At 38.5% G+C, this 20,715-nt stretch overlaps 1 protein-coding gene across 4 annotated transcripts in view; it reads left to right on the plus strand.

The window, feature by feature from the left end:
- Nucleotides 1–20,715, plus strand: part of ankfn1b (ankyrin repeat and fibronectin type III domain containing 1b) — a 170,350-nt gene that overhangs the window by 94,285 nt on the left and 55,350 nt on the right. For 3 of the 4 annotated variants that reach the window (XM_042507254.2, XM_088070305.1, XM_088070304.1), the window contains one exon: nt 6,102–6,142. In XM_042507254.2, coding sequence (XP_042363188.2) covers nt 6,102–6,142 — 41 coding nt within the window. Of the gene's footprint in view, nt 1–573; nt 828–6,101; nt 6,143–20,715 lie in introns of those variants that run through there. The other variant, XM_088070306.1, reaches the window with a different exon arrangement.

Below are 20,715 nucleotides of genomic sequence, written 5' to 3' on the forward strand. Positions count from 1 at the left end.
CTGTGTACATCAAAGACAAGAAAGGAAATGTGGCTCAAAAGGATAATTAGCTAATTATTTATTTACTGCTGACTTTAGATGTTAATGTCCTTTAGAACTTAATTGGAAAAAAAATGCTGAGTCTCAATTTTCTTTTCAGTTTTTTTTTGCAAGCAGAAAAACTGACAGTGCCCTCAATAAATGTGTGTACAGAGATGCTCTGCATGTTTGTCAAATTTAGTAAAGTATTATAACAAAGCCTCGAAGTGTACTGTTTCTCTGACTTAAGTGCTCCAGGCTGCACAAGGTCCCAGAGTGAAAACAAGGAAGTGCACCTGCTATATTAGTCTCCTCTTCTCCATCCATCCATGCCTCTCATCTGCACAACTTCTTCCCCTCCTGTAAACCTCTCCCCGCTGATCATTCTCTTCAGGCTACTGTGTCTATAATGAGCATTTCCTCCTACCCCCTACGCCACCTATTCTCTCACTTTCTCTCCCCCTCCTCTCCTGTCCTCCCCTTCTTTCTGTGTGCAGAATTGGAGAAGCTTATCGCCTAGCAACCACAATTAAAGTACAACAAGTCAGTGGCGGTAGCAGCCACCATCGGCGCAAGCTTCATAAACCTTCGTGTGACCAACGGCTTTAGACAGAAACAGAGAACTGAGAGAGCTCGATAGGGAGGGAGGGGAAATCAGAGCTAAAGAGTTGAAGTTGGACAGGTGAACCACAATTAGAGCCACTGTTGGAACACCGTAGTGAAGACTTTGGGGTTTGAAAAGAGGAGAGAAAAAGAAGGGAGAGTGGAGTAACGTTCTCCGACTGGGTTCACTGGGTCGGACTTGACAGGTATGTGTGTGTGCTGGAATGAATGGACTGAAAGTGCAGGTATTCTGCAAATACGACGGTGTTATTATGTGTTAGTGCTCATGTACTTCTGTTTGCTAGTGAGTCAGTATTTAAAGAAACACGTGTTAAGCGGATTATGCTTTTGAGGCATTTGGCAGGAATACAGTGTATGTTGTTAATAATTTCACAGCTGTTAGGGAATGCCAGTTTTTTTTCTTATTTTGGTACCTGCTGTAAAGATATGCATTCACACACCTGCTTTCATACTCACAGATGTAAGCGTGTGGCTACAACTGGAGTCTGATTAATGATTTTACCACTGACTAAGTGATTCATATGAATCTATTATCATTATAAGGGCCATTTAATCACTAATTCTTCTTGATTTTTGAATGTGTTTGCACAGAAGTTACAAACATGTCCTATACTTGATGTGTAAAATCAGCTAACTGTCTTCCATGTTTCCTGTTATCATTAGGATAATTGACCAAGGTGTTAAGAATAGCTCTATTAGTTGCCAGGTGTGATGTCTCCTGCTACCCTTGTCTATAGAAGCATGCTTTTTGAGGCTTGGGGAGATAAATGATGCTTGAGGAGGAAAAAGATTTGTATCATCTGAGATTGCTCAGGAGCTGTTAGTTCTGATTTTATATTTTTGCTCTTATTTTTGTATGATTGTAAGTGGTACTATCCGTGGATACATGTGGACAGATGTGAAAGGATGCAGATGGCAAGTTGCAGAAACACTGTGAGCCAGGTTTGTGAGAGGCAGGTGTGCAAACTGGCAAAATATCATTCGTATGCTATTCATTTTGAACAATGATACAAGTTTAGTTGAAGTGAAATTCTCTGTTTGACAGAGGATATTGTGACAAACTGTCACATGGGGAATGATTTCATATGTGTTTGTTTGGCCGTCAGTGTTTCTACAGGTGGTAAATTTCAGGTTCTTCAAAATAAATTCTAAATACCTTCCGGTATGCAGTCACGCTAGTAAGACGATTCAAAAAGAGAGCACTTTTGTTGTGAATACCTAGAGCGGTCATCAACTAATCCAAAGGTTGGTGGATCAAACCCTGGCTTTTGCAGTCTACATGTCGAATTCTTGGACAAGAACTGAACCCCATGTCTATGCTTATCTGATAAGCAGCTGTTGTGATGCACTTTCAGTGGTCTGCAAGAGAAGACAAACATATAAGTATAAAAATGCAGTTTGTTGGCAGAATTATCAGACTAATGCTTCTGCTCATGTGTCGCTAAAATTTCGAGGTTTGGCATATTATATGAAGAGAGGGACAGAGTCTGTAATTTCTCAAAATTCAGTTATCAAGTCAACTGTAATTGCTTGTTGTTCTGTTGTCTATATGTTCAGTAGAAAATATAGACAAAGCTTCTGCCTGAAGAATTTAAGTCTCAGCCTGCTTATTCGTGCTCTGATGCGATCACCATTTCAGCTTGGCAGGTAGCTCTATAGTGCTCCTTCACCCCTCACAGATCCATCTTTCAATTGAAACACTCCCACTTGCCCTTATCCCCATGGCACAGTGGCACTAGCTAAGGGCACTGTGGGGGAGCTGGGAGGTGAAAGGTCAGTCACTCCGTATGGACTATCCTGTCCCCACCAGGAGGATGGAACTCATATGCAGACTTAAACGCACAGAGAAGTCAATTGCTGGGTAAAATGTCACTGCGCTACACACATAAAAGAACACACACATGTATAAACACACAAATACACACACACACACACACACACACACATACACACACACACACACACACACGCACACACACACATACAACACCAGAGAAGGGGAGTCACTTGCTGGTCAAAATGTCATTGCACTGCTCACATAAAAGCCCTCACATGCACAGACTCACACTCCAAACAGGGACTTTCTCTGATGTACAGTTTTAGTTTCAAAGGGAATGCCTGTTTTTTCAGGATGCATTGGATGTACAGCGAAACAGTCACACCAAAGTCTCTAAGCACCAGCAGATACTGAGTTTGTTAATTGCTACCAGATAAGATTGGAAACATTGTCTCCCATACTTTCATGGTGGCGCAACAACCAGCACCAGCAGCACTCCAACCGTATTTTCCTGACCTTAAAATAAATTTTGGCCATCTGTGTGGTATTTTGGTAACATTACTCTGCTGCCAATCTGATGGTTTAATCAAAGTACAACAAAATACTCAAATGCACAACAATGAAAACACAAGGCACCACACCACATGATTTCCTGGAGAAAGATTGCATTTATTTAACTATTGCCGTCATGAGTCACAGCTGTTTCAGAGTGATGAGACCAGTGATGTCATCGGCAGTAGGTATATCTATTAATCACCACATCCTCCGATCTATATTCAACTTCAGCCAGCCTTTTTATACTGCACCTACGTTAACGAAAATAGCAGATGTGCTTAAAGACACCCACACGGTGTGTGCGCCCTAAGACCTACTGCATTGCACTTGTAATATGACGTGAGATGTTGTTAGGATAGCACCTAGCAACAGTGCTTGGCTGTGAGGCCGTTTGACATAGTGTCCACAGTTGGAATTAATGGTCATATGGTGCAAGGTGGCCAAAAATGACTTTTCATCCATTAACAATTACAGTAAAGTCTTGGAAAATTATTCATGCAGGTGCCATCTTTAAATTTGGTATCCAGTTCCTTAAATACATCCATACCTGTATCAGTACACGGTCTCACAAAGGATTCTAGGTTCAAACTTTAACGAGCTGGGGTCCTCAATGTAATATTGGCAACCTGCTGATAGTGTACTCTGCCACTCCCCCAATGCACAATAGGGCTGCAACTAATGACGATTTTAATCATTGATTAATCTGTCATTTATATTCTAAATTAATCAAAAAGTTGTTTGGTCTATAAAATGTCAGAAAAGGTAAAAATGTAGATTAATGTTTCCCAAAGCCCAAAATGAAATCCTCCAATGCCTTGTTTAGTCCACAACCCAAATATATTGTGTTAACTTTAATAGAGGAGAAAAGAAACATGAAAGTATATACATTTAAGAAGCTGAAATGTTTATATTTGACTTTCTAAAAAAAATTAAAAATCAAATCAATTAATCCGTTATCAAATTAGTTGGAGATCAATTTAATAGTTGACAACTAATCGGTTTATCATTGCAGCTCTAATGCCAGCCCAGACAGTCTAGAATTAGGAAAAAAAATGTCGTTTTGAAACCGATCAGCTATATTTCTGATTCCTATATTCTATGTGAGCATTGAAACCAATTGCGTATTTTTTATTGCAGTGTTATCTAATCTTATTCCAGTGATGGCATGGTTGCTTAAATGAACCACCATGCCAAATGTGAAAATGTAAAACAGCAACAGAATATCACTCCAAGAGTATCTCCAGCTTTAGGCCAGTTATGTGCGTGTGAAGTGTGTGTTTGTTGTGTGTGCACTACTGTCTGTCTCAGCATGTAGCACTCCTGAGGGATATACACCTCGAGAAGATGTAGAGAGCAGAGGGATATGATGTGTGTGTTTGCATCTTTGTGTGGGTTTTTGTGTCGATGTGTGTGCTGTGCATGTGCGCCTAATTAGTTGGTTCTGCTGGAGGGATGTGTTCAGACAACCCCTGTTGAGTAAGAAGGCTTCTTCTTTTTATTTATTTTTTTGGCACCTGGAATTTCCGAACTCAGTTGTCTTCGTCACCTAGCTTTTAAACACGTCTCTCTTCTTGCTTTCTCCACATTCAAGCTTTTCTTCCTAAACATACATGCACTTACACACAGAAAACACATTTTGATGAATGGCAGTGAATAAAGGAAATCCACTGTACAGGTGTGCATAATTGTAACCAGGGAGCTAATTATTTTTCACTAGAGACAAGGTCATTACCCATGTAATTGGCTCTCACAGGGTGGCATTGATCATTTGATTGGTGTTGTCTTGAAGGTAGAGATCCACATTAGTGGGAGGGTTGTGACATAAATTACTGCCAGTCACCACAACTGTAATAAACCAAACTCAATTAAGGAGAAGCAGAATATCTCTGTCTTTGTGTTTCTTTAATCCTTTGAAACCTGAACAAAAATTTGGCTTGATTTCTTGCAATGAGCAACAACAAATTGCCCAAAAATAAGTAAGAAATTAGAAAAAAGAAAAGTCACAGTAAAATTACCTCAAATTAGTAAAATAAATAGATAAATATAAAGGGAGAACAAAAAGAAAAAATATAAAATAAAATATAAAAGAAAGTCGAGGCAAACAAGACTTTGAAAAATCTGCTTGAAAAATTATAATAACTCTGTAAAATAAATTTTGATCATTTCAATACTTTTTTCTATTAGCTTTTTTTCTTGTTTCCTGAGAAAATTCTCCCTAGACATTTTTTCATACCTCTTTTTTTAAATAATTTATTAATTTTATTTACTAATTTCTCATCATTTGTGGCACATTTCTTACCAAGATGCTCATTGCCTTTTCCCCCTTTTTCTCCTTTTTTTTAAATAAATTACACCAATTTGCTCAGGGTTCAAAGGTTTAAATACTTGTGAAAGGCATCTGAAAGCAGCACAAGAGAAGTAATATCACTCCAGGTTCCAAAGGATTAAATTTAATTGTTTTTGTTGTTTGTTTTTTTGTTAATTAACTTGCTGATGCTTTGATTGATAGCAGTACATTTTTTGAAGACCCTTAAGTGAATGTTTTTTGTATGAGGGGTATTGCTGCTGGAAGACACTGTATGCACATGTTTGCTAAAAATTAGGGGTGTAACAATACATCAGTCTTGAAAAATATATTGATTCAGTTATCAATGAGCAGTATTATAGATGCAAAATACAAAGCATCATCTTTAATATATGCCTTTATTTTTTAAAATTCATATAGCATGTCTATAATCACCATTTCCACCCAAGAAGTCCTTCCCAAACAATCAGTGCTAGTAACCTCGTACAAGGCAGACAGTGACAGGCAGCCAAGAAAAAGACAATATAGTAAGGATATTTACTGATATTATTTCAAATTGATTGCAGGCCCCTGAATTGAATCGAAATAAAATCTTTTCATGCCAGACTTTGTGATATCAACAAATATTGTATCATTTTCAAATAAATCTATGTAATATAATATTGTGATGAAACTGATTTGTTCCCGTAATAGCCAATCCTGACCAGCCTCATGGTTGTTAGCATGTTCTCTATAGGAGAATACTAAAGGATGGAGAACATAGCATGCCACCAGTCTTTTTGATTTTGATTGTAATGTCTCTTTTTCTTCTCTTATTTACAGAGTCTGGGCTCTGCTGACCGAAAGGAGAATCAGCACAAGAAGTAAGCTTGATCCATGCAATTTTCTGTACATTTTTTCACCCATCCTTGATTTTCACTCTTTTGTCTATATTTAATTTTTTCAAGAAAACCAAAAAAGAAAGAACAAAAATGAGGACATAGTTGAAAATGAATAGTTGTAGCAAATGTGTTTTTTTTTAACCACGTTGGTAACAAGGGACAAAATTCTGGGCCCAATGCATTGTCAGTGTCTGTGGCCCCCACCACCCTTCCTCTCTTGATCCATATCACCTTCAGGCTTAAATTTAGTTTTTTTTTAATTTTTATTCATTTATTTAATTAATTTTTGACAAAGTCAGTTTGCTTTGTTTTCTGTTTTTATTGGAACCCTGATTTTCCCTTTTTGGGGGGATGAGGGGGTGCTGGTGTGGCTCTTTGAAGTCACAGACAGCCAAAAAGTAAGAAGTAAACAACAGAAAGCAGCATGGACAGAGGGTTGAGAAAACTTTACGTTGGTTGCTTATTGCTTATTATATACACTATCTCTTACTTATTCAGTATCTCTTTCAAAATCGGTGCAGACTAAGTTGCATCGATATTTCAGTGCTGCTTGTGGAGATGAAGTTTAATTAGTGACGGTGCATTGTTGCATCTCACTGTTTAAGGAGTTGACATTACATGTTGTGATGTCGTGTTTCCATCAATGCTGACTGAAGCTGGAGGTGATGAAAATTTGTGCATTTGACGCAGGTAGAAATGCAGATTGTACACTTTCCCATTGCATTATAAAGATGTTAGCAGATGTTGGCAGGGTTTTTGTGCAGTGGAAATGAGGCTTTTCTCAGCTCTAGCTGCATTTAGTGCAGTGGTGGACTAAACCATTTTGCACCTTAAAGGTGTGAGGGGGGCTTCAGAAAGCTTCTACTAGTCTTTTAAACAGATTTATTCAGCCAGTTTAAAAAGTTATTCTTATTACTTAGAAAAGATAAAAGAAACAAAACCTAACTTTTCATCCCAGGCCCCCACTTTTCCCCCATTACAATGCCCCTGGTGGCAACAAAAACTAAACTTAAAATCAATAGTTCATTATGGTTGTCATTTTGTCCTGTTGTGAGACCACAACAATCTACAGATATGTAAGACCTGTGTTACCATGATAATTAAACTCACAGGTTCGCTGACCTTATTCGCAGAAATGATTATGTCTAATGTCCCATTATGGTTCAGGAGGAACTCTGAAACAAGAATCTGACCTGATTCTTTTGTGTCTAGATGCCAGTGTTTGTGTTTGTGTGTGTGTGTGTGTGTGTGTGTGTGTGTGTGTGTGTGTGTGTGTGTGTGGTTGAAAAGTAAGTTAAGTCTGTCTAAGCCTGACTCATAATCCATTCCATAACGGTAATTCTTCTTAGTCAATGCAGTTTTTCAGCATGGCACTCTTTGGATCGATTAAAATTGGGTTTAATTTGCCAACCGGAACAAAAGCACTCACAGGTTTTAAACCTTCTTTCAGTAATTCCAGAAATGAAATTATGTGAGAAACCCAGTTATTGTGTAAAAGAAAATTAAGTTGTGCAGTGTTTTTCCATAACTGGGAGTGCCTCTGCCAAATGATATCTTGACAATGACATGTTTTGTGAGAGACGGCACTGTCAATCACTCAAGCTGTATCTTAACTGTTTTTTAAAAAAAATAACTTTTGTACTTTGTCATAGTTTAGTGTGAAGCCTCTCTGTTTAATTTGCCCATTCTGCTGTTACTTGTCAAGGGAAACTCAAAGATGACCCTATACGAATAAACAAATCATTACTGTGAATAAATTATCTCAGTAACCTGCACTGTTTTGGGGTCAATAATAGAAAACAACAATCATTTTAATAAAGTCCTGCAGTGTTGATGTTTATTCGTAGGCCAACACAGAAGTTAACATCGCCCTGGTTCTATTGACAAAAAGCCAGCAGGATTTCACCGTTGGATTTTGGTTATACTTGCATGTTTTGTTCAGCAAGATAATCTTCACAAATTCACACTTCCTTTATGATTTTTGAAGCATAAATGCAATCCCCAATGTTAAGCGATAAACAAACTATGCCACTGTCACATGACTTTAACGTTGCCACAAGCTTGCAAATCTGTCTTTGCCATGATTACGTTCTGTAGTCTAACTTAGCCAGTTGTTAGCAACTGTCTGTTTTAAGTCAGATATCACAAGTGGGGTATTTATTAACATATTTTATGTTGTAGAACATGAAAGTCTCTTCAGCTTGTGGTAACAACAGACCTTTTTTCAAGCATCTAACCAAAAACCCATTCAAAAAACCCATTGACTTTGAGGCTAGGGAATCAAGAGTGCTAAAATGCTAACTCATGTCCAGGTTTTAGGACTCATTTTGCACCACTCTATGGAAAACAACCCTTCTGGAGTGTCTGATATAACTGTGTGAAAAATTGAAACCTAACAATTGAGATGCACTGCAGATCACTGTCAGCTGACAAGGGGCATATCGTGAAAGACAAGTGGAGCAGGAACTTAAACATATTAGTTGTATGTTTTAGCTGCCCAGCAACCAAAGCCATGGACACTCATACATATCTTCACAACATATTTCTCTCAGGTCTTTTTCTTCTTGTCAGCAGTGCAGCCAGCATGGCCTTTGGCCCTGGACTTTCTCTGTGTGAATGGATACTTGAAATGACTGTGGACAAAGTTATTAAATTTGTTCTCTTTATCCCAGTCCAGGACATTTTAGGATGCCTCACTTTGATTAGCCCATTAGATGATTTTTTTAAACAGCTGCCTTCTTTGAAAGCTACATTATTGCTTTAAATCAAAGCCTGTATGTGTGTAACATTAGTCCTTTCCTTCAGTACATTAAGCCAGGTACTCTTGAAACTATTGATTGTTTATCTTTGTACGAGCAGTCTCGAGTGTGATAACGTGTTCACTTAGGTAAAATACAGCTTTCAGCTGTCTATGCTTGCTGGTTTCATAGCAACAGGCCTTTGCTTTCTAAACATGGAGGACTGTATGAGTGTGTACAGTGTGTGTGTTTGCAAATTTGTGTGTGTGATGTCCTGAAAACACCCCATTTTAGTTGTTAACAAACCAAAAAATGGAAAAACATAATCAGGCAAAGAAAAGTTCACTTGCTGATGAAAAAATGTTTCCTAATAGTGCTTTTTATGTTTGGTGTATGTCTGTCCTGTATTAGTGATTGCTGTGTGTTTCAGGCTGTTCAGACAGTAATTCCTTGATGGTGGGACATGTGCTGCATCTTAGGTGTAATGTATACTTTTTGTCATATCTGATGCATCTGATGTGCCAGGTGTGCTGCCACAGCAAGCACATCGTGTGCCAGGATGGGAGACATCTGTTGCCAGGAGACGAGCAGCTGTATTCAAGAACCAGTTTAGCCACCATGGGATGTCAAATAATAGAATTCTCCCCCCCCGAAAAAGATGGAAAGAGAGGAGTGTTTAGTTCGCCCTGTCACACATTGTATTCTATTTCATTTTTATCAATCATCATTTTTACTGTTTACATGAGATAAAACCTTGACATGACAAATGAGTTACATCTATATATGATGATGGATGGCAAGTTGGTAAATGTGTATTAAAGAAAAAAAATTTTAAAAAAGAAAGAAAATTAAAATAAAATTTAAAAAAATTAAAGAAAAAAAGAATAAACAAGATACATTCACACAACAGGTTCCCAACACTTACATATATCCCCGTGATCCTCCCCTGCATTATTTCACCTGCACAGGGTAGATACAATGTATATATGCTCAGTGTATAAGACCCCTTTAAGGCACATTTATCAAAGTGTAAAAAATCAACCAATAACTAATAAAATATAAACAATGATTTTAAAACAAATAAAAATACATATATAATGAAATTAAAATGGATAAAAGAAGAAAGAATCATAAGAAAAAAAAAGAATATATTAAATATTTTACAAAGTCAATATGAAGTAATTAATGGTTTCACCAAACTCTGCCATATATTTTAATATAAATGATGCCAGCAGACACTTGACGGACCATAATTGAACCTATACAGTGGGGTAAATGGGAAACAGTATGCACATACATACATGTGCATGTTTTTCATTGGAAAATAACCTGTGCGACATATGACAACAAACAGGCATTTCTTTAATAACACATAAGTGTGTGTGTGTTGTTTGCCTGTGTGAGTGAGTATTAGTTTGTGTTCTTTAATATCCCGTCTGTATTATCTCTTTCCGACCATATGAACAGTCATTTCCTGGCTGTTATTCTGCCAGCTTTCCATTGGGGAGATGATTAGTAGTTTTAAAGGTATATCGCATTTCAAGAACATTTAGCCTCAAAGTGTAAAAACAATTTATGAGGGATTGTGTTATCATCCTGTTTCTGCATCTCAGTGTAGATAAATCTTTGCTTATTTGTGTCTCACAAAGTGAAGAGATGTATTGAGTATCTTGTATTCATTCAGTCTCGACCAGTGTGTCAAGGATTCAAGCTGCTCCTTTTCTTACCTGCGAATGGAATATTGCTAAACTCTGGCTCGTTGTTCCTCCAGATGGAGATGATCATTCATGCCTTTATTTTGTCCCACTTGGATCACTGCAATTCTCTTTTTCATGCCTTAGCAGATAATCACTGGATCATTTACAAGTGGTTCAGACTCCTGCTGCAAGGCTTATTACCAGGTGTACTAAAAGGTCTCACATTACCACTATTCTGATAGCTTTATGCCCGCCAAACTCACAGTAAGGAGGACTCCTACACAAAGCAGGGCAAAAAAATGATACCATTTCACAAGAAGGATGCATTTTTTGCATGGATTTTTATTGAACAGGTTTCAATGCATTGTCAAGACATTAGGGATTGTTATGCTTCAAACTGCCTTGTTGTCTCTTTCTTTTGCTGTTGTTTATGAAGGTATTTAGCCATAGTTTTCTTAACTGATTTTAATGCCTTAATTAACCTGATTTGGTCACTGACATCCTCAGACTTTAGCCTTCATAGTTGTACTTTGGTCTGCCTTTAAAGTGTTTTTTTATGGTACTTTTGACATTATGGCGCCTGGACTGTCTCTCTTTGGGCTTGCTATAACTGGATACTGTTTGTAACGTTGTCAAAAATATCAATTTATTGATAAAGTCTATTTATTCATGCCTTTACTTTGTCCCACAAAACTGAATGTTTGACATGGTTAATATTCATTTTCCTCAGTGTCGATTTTATCGATACTACTGTGCCGCTTTCGCTTCTTTCCAACAGCGAGTAGACACGCACCCCTGCAACTCCACCTCCTGTCAGTCACTCACAGAGCTGTCTATTTTCGTCATTCATCTCATACACTCTAGTTGTATAAAGGATTTTACAGCAAGGTTTTGTTTTGTTTTTTACTTGCAATTTCGAATATGTGACAATCATAGAGACTTTTCAAAGTATATACTGCAGCAAGAAGAATATTGATTTCATTAATGTAAAAAAAGTTTTAATTATTGATGTTTACTGTGGAAAGTAAAGTCCTAGCAAAGAAGGGAATATTTGTTGTTTTCATGTTACTGCTTATTTTCACCTTTTAATGAAGATATAAAATTGTATGCCCTCAATGTCAGTTTTTGCCCTGCATTATCAAAAAAATTCATCAAATATTGAGATTTTTCAATGTATTGAAAAAGTATTGTGACAACACTAACTGCCTGTTGTTTGCACTTGGTATTTAACACACTGATGATTATTTACTTTACTGTTTTGAATTGTTAAGTACTTTTTGCTCATGACATCTTGTACTCTACTTAAGAACATTTGCTATACTTGTATTTCCAGCTCCTGCTGAATGCAGAAAGTACAGGAAGGAAGGAATAATGGAAGGATGGGACACTGGGGGTGTCTTAGAGGCTGGGGGATGCTTTGCGTTTTTCATGGAGCAAAGGGATTTAGGTACGGATGTCAGGGAAGAGAGAACTTGATTAGACTAATTTATTCACAGGAGCAGGCCATGTAATTGTTCTCATATGGGGGTGACGTACTCTAGGTGTGTGTGTGTGTGTACGCGGGTGTGTGTGTGTGTGTGTGTGTGTGTGTGTGTGTGTGTGTGTGTGTGTGTAAGAGGGGATATTTGTTCATTAGCAATGTACCTCACTTAGTTTTGTTTAGATAATAAAACCAAATTCTAGTTCAGAGTTATTTCTCAGAAAAAATAACTTCATACCTTAACTTCAAAGTAGGGATATGGTGTTGGATATTGTCCATACTGTTGAATATTAGAGGCCTGCAGAGACACTTTCAAATAGATGAAGAATAACTTTTCCAGCAATACAAGAAAGCAATACATTTTCAACTTTTCCATTCTATCCCCACTTAGTGCTTGAGCAAGATAAACTAGTTACCTATGTTTGGTGGGGAGGTTAACACAGCTAGGCTAGTACCATTTGAAGTGTGGCTAACAACAGTTTAAAAGCAGAAACACATAGAATCCCAAACTGGATTAGAATCACCTATTTTTGTGCTTTATAAAATGAGAGTTAAAACATAGGCAGGTATTGTTACTTATTAATCTAACCCTCTTGGGTCCCGGAGCTCTCTTCATCACACAAAAGCTCTTCCTAGATTCATCCTTGTTTTACCCCGGTTTCAGTCACTCTCTCTCTTCGCTTTTTTTTGCAGCCTCCATTAATGGGGCTCTTTTTCCTTTGGTATGCAAGTTTTCCACAGTTATTTTGTTTGTTCTGCCCTCTGCCATTTCCACTACTTCTGTGGACAGTAATGACAACTGCAAAATCACATGTTCACTGCAAAATGACTGCTTAGCTGCGGATAGCTAGCACTGAACATGGGAAAACAAACAGCACAGTTCTCTTCCTGCTTTTGTTGTACAGTGGTTGACGTACTGCCTTTTGTGTCGTAAATTGGTCATTCATTTGTCCCCAGGAGATCCTACCTGGAGGCAGGCAGAATTATATAGTCAAAGCTAGGCTAATAGCAATTTTAGCAGTTTTTTCATTGTTCTATAGCCATTACATTGTGCCACCAACTTAAATTAAGAATGAAATGTATTTTTTTAAAAGTCATCTCTGGAGGTTTTAAGAAGAAAATATGCACACCACTTGAAATGTAACTTTTAAACAACTATATTATAGCTCTAATAAAAGGCTTTTGTCTTTGAAGTGAAAGCTTTCGCTCTTAAAATTTAGGCAATCACCTTGATAATAAGTAAGACTGCTCTATTGTTGAGATAACTGTAACACTTTCAATTCTTCTCACTCTTTTTACTCTTAAGACGCCTCAGACCCAGCTGCTGTTTTACCACCACGTTCCCCCACAGTTGAAGGACTTTTCCTCCTGGCAGTAGCTGCCTGTTGCCGTGGTTACAGGTGACACAGGAGCCAAAGCCCCTGCAGCATTTAATTCATGGCAACATCACAGGTTTTGTGTATTTCATTCAGCACTACAGTACACAAAGTCCTGAATGAGACTGATCAAACAGAGCGTCTCATGTCTCAGATCAGAGGGCAGGAGATGAGAGAGGAAAAGAAGAAGAAATCGTCCGATGAGGTACATCTTATCTACCAGCCACAAGCAAAGGTGTACACATGCCAGTGAACATGAAACAATGTTTTTCTATCTCTGCGGTTTGCATCAGTTGGAAATAAGTGTACAGAGAAAGCAAGCGAAAGACGACCCACCACATCATTCTATCTCATCCCCCCAAAGGGACAATCCAAGGCAAATTCTAGCAGAAAGATAATAAGGACTGAGGTTTCCCGCTGTCTGACCGACGTGAAACACATTCCTTCATTTTTCCAGACTTTTTTTCTTTTCACCTCATTTTTTTCCAGGGTTTTGAAATCCCAGTGTAAATACATATTGGGGAGTATTTACAATAGTGGTAATGGTGGTAGGAGAGGGAGCTAACTCAGCGGGCCATAGGAGACTGCCGTTGGCGGACTATCTGAGTGTGTGACTGTACAGTTTATTTGGTGTGTATGTGGCACACATGTTCTTCACAGCAAAGTGTGTTTTTACCCTAAAACTGTTCACAAAGTGGACATTTTACAAATTTGAAGTGTGTAAACTGTGAATATTAGCAACATTTGCCCCTGTTTCTGTATGTAAGTTTGTGTGTGTGTGTGTGTGTGTTTGCGCTTATTTGATGTGGCTTGGCTGCAGTGATGTTGGGTTGTTTGAGAACTTCCCAAGACCAGGCTGCCAGGCAAAAGAACTGAGCGGGCAGAGACAGCAATTGTTTTGGTAAGGCATCCTTGCCATGAGTGTGTGTGTGTGTGTGAGAGAGAGAGAGAGAGAGAGAGAGAGAGAAAGGGAGAAAGCAAGCTTAATTTGGGGTACTTGCTATGCTCACTGCTATTCTAGCAGTGCATAGCCTTTTCCATTCTGGCTTTATATACAAAAAGCGGACACACACACACACACACACGTAACATGGTAACATGCAAACACCATCCTCACAACCACATTAGCTGAGGGAGTTCTCAGAGAAAATGTCTTTCCTATTATGTTGCACAACAACTTAAATCGTTCACCAAACCTCTGCCTCCACATTTGAAACCACACATCAACTTCTGATCAGCTTTCCCAAAAACATCTCAACACTTTGGATGCTCATAGTTTGCTGGCTTGCAATTGTACAAATATAATTTTAGGATTAAACTCCTTTTTGGTACAAACAAACCAATTCAGCCTTTTCATCCTAATGCCATGTGAAGACATTTTATAGTACAGTTTGCATTTTTTATTCTCACCAAGCGACCCTACAGGATTATCCCTCACTGAACCTTATAAAATGTTACTGGCAATGCTTAGTAAGAACCATAATGGTGGCTAGGTGGTGGCTCTGCATTCCCCCTGCATTTTGTAGGACAAGACCTATAAAGTTGTTAGACTGGAGCTTCTTCCTCTCCTCAAATGAGACAGTCAAACACATGATTCAACATTCTGTGCTTTGCTCAAAAAAGGCTGTAACAAATGCAATGTTCAGGCAACCTGTCAAACACTGGACAACAGCTCCATGTGGCCAATATGAAGAAAATATCATTTTTGACTAGCTAATACTCCCTTAAATGCAGTTTAAACCTCAGTAACATTAAATTGGATTTTCATACTTAATATAAATGCCTGTTTACCAAAGTGGAGCAGTATCCAACCCACATATGACCCAGGTTGAGAGGACGGGTCGCAAAGCCAGGCTGGATGATGCATATTGACTCATTCAGATTGCCCGCCAATGCTGGTTTAACCCACGTCACTCCATCTGTCTGAAAGGGGTATTTGTTTGTGTGTTTCCCTGCTCCTCGACCCAATATTAACTTTCTCTTCCCAATGCTTAACCTTTACTCTTTCCCAAACCTAAACCTAATCCTAGTAACCTAAACCAAAGCTTTAACTGTCAATTAGCTCTTTAACTGGACAAATGTTTACTTTCATGGATTTTGCTCGACTTTTCTATCCTTAAGGTAGACATTTGGTTCTCACAAGTATAGCAATACAACAAACCCACACACATCTCTCTCCCTCCTCGAGGTTCCCTTCTCCTTTCCAGCATAAATAATCCCCTCAGTCTGCTGGCACGACCCTGATTGGAATCTCGACGCCGTGCTCAATTGTGGCTTGATGGGGGAAAGTGGGGTGCCCTGTGCGTGTGTGTGTGTGTTTAAAGCTGTTTCAAGGCCATAAACATAATACTAGAGGGGTGTCCACCTCTGTTAGGCCAGGCCTCTAAAAAACCTCAGTTTAGGACCAAGGCTGGCACACAGACTCACAACTGTGGACTCACAGAAGCTATTCAGGCTCATTCACTTCAACGATAGTTTATTTACTGCAAATTGCAAAGAGAAGGATCCAAACTGGAATACATGCACGCTCTCGTATTGCCTTTTATTCGCCATTTAGCTGGTCAGGCTGTGAGCCATGAGCCCTTACAGGCCGGCAGCAGTGCCGCAATACTGAGCGTGCCGATACAGGGGGTTAAGATCCAGGCTCCACAAGGTTTTATCAGCTTTTCTGTGTCCTAGAGGAGACCAGCTGGAGTCTTATGTGGAGTTTTATGAGGAGATTCAGTGCAGAATTATTAGTGGGTTACAATGTCATGTGATGTTACGTGACTGTTGTCAGGTTTGTGCAGATTCCTGACAGCAGTGATGAGGCTTTCAGAGAAGTCCAGCCTCCCCAAACACTTGAACATGATTATGTTACTGTATGTCTTTCCTGGATTGTGGCCAACTAATAAATCAGAGTCGATGCCTCTGCTCACCTTGGATTTAAAGTACAGTAACTGATAGTGTGTGTGCCTTCCTACACTGTAAAATCTGACAAGTTGATTTTACTACACTAGGAAACAGTGATTGCCTTGAAAAATGCAAGTAAATATGACTATTAATTATGTTAAGTTGGGTTGTTTTTTTTCAAGAGATTTTTTTTCATTTTCATGCCTTTATTATAGCACAGTTACAGTGTGACAGGAAAGGGGGAGAGAGAATGGGGACGACACGCAGCAAAGAGACGCAAAATTTAGATGGATTTACTTAATATTGTGAAGCTGTTGCAATTTAAAAATGACAAGTTAAATGAAATCAATTTGTCTAAGTTAAAGCAACAACTTCAGTAAAAACAAGTTTATATCTGTATTCTGCTGGTTGCAAACTAGTCAGTCATGTTTGTATTTTCTTAAACATGTTAACAAAACAGAACTTGCAAATCTCTTTACTTCATCATTTACAAAATCCTCTGTGATGATTAAGTTAAATCAGACTTGGTTTACTGAAGCTGCTATACTTGGAAATAACAAGGTAATCCCTCTTGTTATTTTTAAGTAGCAACAAACTCACAAAATTAAGTAAATGAAGCTAAATGTCAAGTAAACTTAACAGTCCCCGCCTAATAAACATAAATTTAGATTTAAAGTTATATTAACTTTTCTTTTTCAAGATGGTTTCCAAGATTATTTAAAGTAAGATCAACTTGTCCGGGTTCGGGTCAGGGGTAGTGTATTGTCAGTGTGTAGTGTGCATGTCTGCTGGTACACTGTTCATTTGGGTGTTACCACATCTATCCACTGTGATAGCTATTAAATTACCCCAGATCAGTTTTCTCCAAATCACATTATTATCTCATCCCATCTAACTGAAAGCGAGTGGAAAGACACAACTGTCCTGTGGTACTGCTTGCCTTGCCCCTCCCCTCTCAGTGGTGTGGTGCTCCAGCTACAGGCTCTAATAGTTTGCTGGCTTCCACGCGCTTGTCAGCTCAATTCAAGATTAATTTGACTGCAGATCCATCATCTACATGTCTCACAGTGTTGAGTCAGCCTTATGGCATACATCAAACGCAGAGAGGGGGACACGGAGGGAATGGTATCAAACCCAACACCACAGGGAAGCCAACCCAAAGTGAAAAAAGGCATCGAATTCCTCCCTCATTTTTGTCTCCCTGACAGATTCTGTATGTGCAGATTGTGTGGAAAACAGGAGTGAGAGAGAGCGACGTAATAAAAAAGGGAGAAGATGAAACGATGAGTGTGACTCAGAGACGTTGCAAATGAGGGGATGGAGGGAAAGGAGCCGAGATGGAAATATCTGTGTTTACCATAGTGGGTGGATGGGCAGCATATGAGAATATATGCGTAGGGTGATAACAGGGTGAGTCCTTCGTTTGGCACGTATTGTTTGATTAGATCATTAGCACTTGAAGTTATTGTTAAGGCTTATTTGTCAAGGCAGTGAGCTGGCTGTGTAATGCCTCCCCTCTTATTTGGACCCATGCGGGTGATCAAAGAAGTCTCCCTCCCATCATCATATTTGCTCTGTGTCACGCATTGTATAATTTCTGCTGCATTATTTTATAGTAGTAAGAAGCAAGCTAAATTCATTAGACTACAAAGTGTATCAGGTATTATGCAACAGCCTGTCATGATATTGCCTCTCATTTATCGACCCCCACTGCTGCCAACGATTAAATATTACACTTTGAGCAATTCAGATATTGTAATCGTATCACAACTGAAGGAAAAGCTTGTTAGCTTGAAGAAATATCAGTATGTTTTATTGGTGAGACCTCAGTCCAAGTGAAATAAAAGCGGCCTCCACCATGTAGAGAGACGCACACACAGACATGGGTTTGGATGGAGATGTTGAGTGGAAAACAAGGCTTTCTTTGAGCAGATTTTAATTAGCAATGTTCATAGCTTGGCTGCGTTCTTTTATGATTGGCCCACTGAAAGCCTTTTTGTTTGCCTAATGAAACACATTGAGGGGTATGTTCCTGAATTAAACTCGTGTTTGTGTATGTGTGCGTGCGCACGCCAGCAAGCATGTGCATCCATTTCATTTGCATGTATCTGTTAAATGGGTGGGTGCCTACATTCTTTTTGGCGTATTAGAGTTCCATTGGCAGGGATAAGAAACCATAGCAGGAGACAGAGATGAAAGAAATCCCTGCTCTTTGTTTTTTCTCCTTTACAAAATAGTTGTTTTAGGTAGGCAGCCATTGCCCATAATTGCTGAAACAGGGTCAGGTATTTGTCTGTCCTGCTTATGATTTACTATCGTGTCTGTGCCTTAGTAATCTGAAATAAGATCTGCGGTTAAGGGCAGCCCAATCTCAGACAAACCGCATAGATTGTGTAATGCAAAGCGTTCTGCTGGTTTCAGTGGGATCCCTTTATAAACACGTCTCACACAAAAGCCTCTGTGTGATCTGAGAAGCTTTGCACTGCATGCTTTCATATTATTTACTATGAAATTAAATTAAAATATATGTAGGGCAGCATGTATCAATTAATTTTTTATTAATGATTAATCAGTCGGTTTCTTTCCCAAATAATTGATTTGTTGTTTAAGCCTTAAAATGTCCAAAAAAAATGCGAAAAAATTTCATTCAGTGTTTCCCAATGCCCAGCATGACATCCTCAAATGTTTTGTTTTGTCCGCCACCCCCCATCCCCACGCCCCGGCCTTGTCTATATTAAGCCATGTCTCTCTCCCACACCCTTTAATTTTTCATTTTCATTATTGTTATTATTATTTTTTAAGTCAGTTTCTTCCTCTTTCCTTTTTTTCTTTCTTATATTTTTTTGGAACTCCAGTTTCCCCTTTTTGGGCAAATGAATGAAAGTGTACACTAGCTGCGTTATGAGACGAATCCTAGTGCAGGGGCGGACTGTACCATTTTTTTGTGATACAAAGTTCACTGTCTCATCCAATATATTCAGCCAATTTTAACATAGTTATTGTACTTATTAGATATAAAGTGCAAACAAAACCAAACCTCCAAAAACCAAAACCAGTCCTCCCATTGGGGCCCTGGTTAATAAGTCCTACCCCCCACTGCAACGCCTCTGTCCAGTACCCAAAGACATTCAGTTTACTGTCATAGAGAAGTAACGAAACCAGAAAATATTTAAATTTAAGAACCTGGAATCAGAAAATTTGGTGTCAGATTACTCAAACCAATCTATTTAATTTATTATCAGTTAGTTGGCAATTGATTTAATAGCTGACACCAAATCAGTTAATCAAAACAACTCTAAATGTATGGATGCAAGCATAGTATTAAACAATAATAGCATTTATAGAAGAAAATTTATGGCTCAATATAAAAAGGATTTTCAGTAATTTGGAATTCAAATCATTGTTAAAAAAAAAGCTAATAATGTAATACTACACAAGTTTTGTGTCACTTAGTTTATAAAGAAATTACTTGAAATACTTTGTAAGTTTTGTACTGTAACAACGAATGCATTACAATTACCACATTGGGGAATGGGACTTGTTAATATTTTTTCCTAATTTATTAACATTTGTAAGTAAAAGTAATAAAAATGAGTCTTTGAGCTGCAATGCTTTATTGCTAGAATTCCACGCAGTCTTAACTCTGCTCTCAAATAGCAGTGGGTTACTGAGGCTATGAGCGAGGGTCAAAGTGCACAGTCGATAGCTTTGTGTACTGTGAGCAAGAACAATTGGTTCTTTGGCAGAATGTGTTCTGCACATGAATACCTCTGAACAGTTAATTGCTGCCATGGCAACAGAACAGAGAGGGAAAGTGACATTAGGTGAGTTGTTTGCAAGAAAGCGATCCCTTGCAGTGACAGTGTGAAAGTGTGTGTATGCGAGCGCAGGTCAACATTTTCTCCTTATCACCGCACAAGCTATTCAGCGCTGACAAAGACACTCTTGTGCTGCTGGATTGGGGAAAGTTACTAATGCTGGCAAGATCAAAATCTAAGTCACATTGCAAGATACTGGCTGGGGCCTCATTACAGAAACTTCCGAAGTCTGAATGTTATCTCAATTAAAGATGACATTTAGGAATTTTGGTATTGCAGAAATATATTTCCTTATTTCTGTTTTCTATAATAGAAATATAGCTATTACAGAACTGTCCTAACTTTCCCAAATCAGTACATTTGAAGTCAGACACTGTGACATACACCAGACACATGTTTGCGTTCTGGTGCCGCTCACGCTGACACAGAAATGGTTCAACTCAGTCAATAAACCTGTCAATAACTGTTAAACTGGTAAAATGATCATTCCTGTCACTGTATGTGTTACAGGCACAGCAGCTGAAAAAGAAAGAAAATCCAAATGCCTAAATTGA

Source organism: Plectropomus leopardus, chromosome 19, assembly GCF_026936395.1.
Source record: "Plectropomus leopardus strain MGB_pleo_1.0 chromosome 19, ASM2693639v1, whole genome shotgun sequence".
In the NCBI taxonomy this organism is placed as follows: Eukaryota; Metazoa; Chordata; class Actinopteri; order Perciformes; family Serranidae; genus Plectropomus; species Plectropomus leopardus.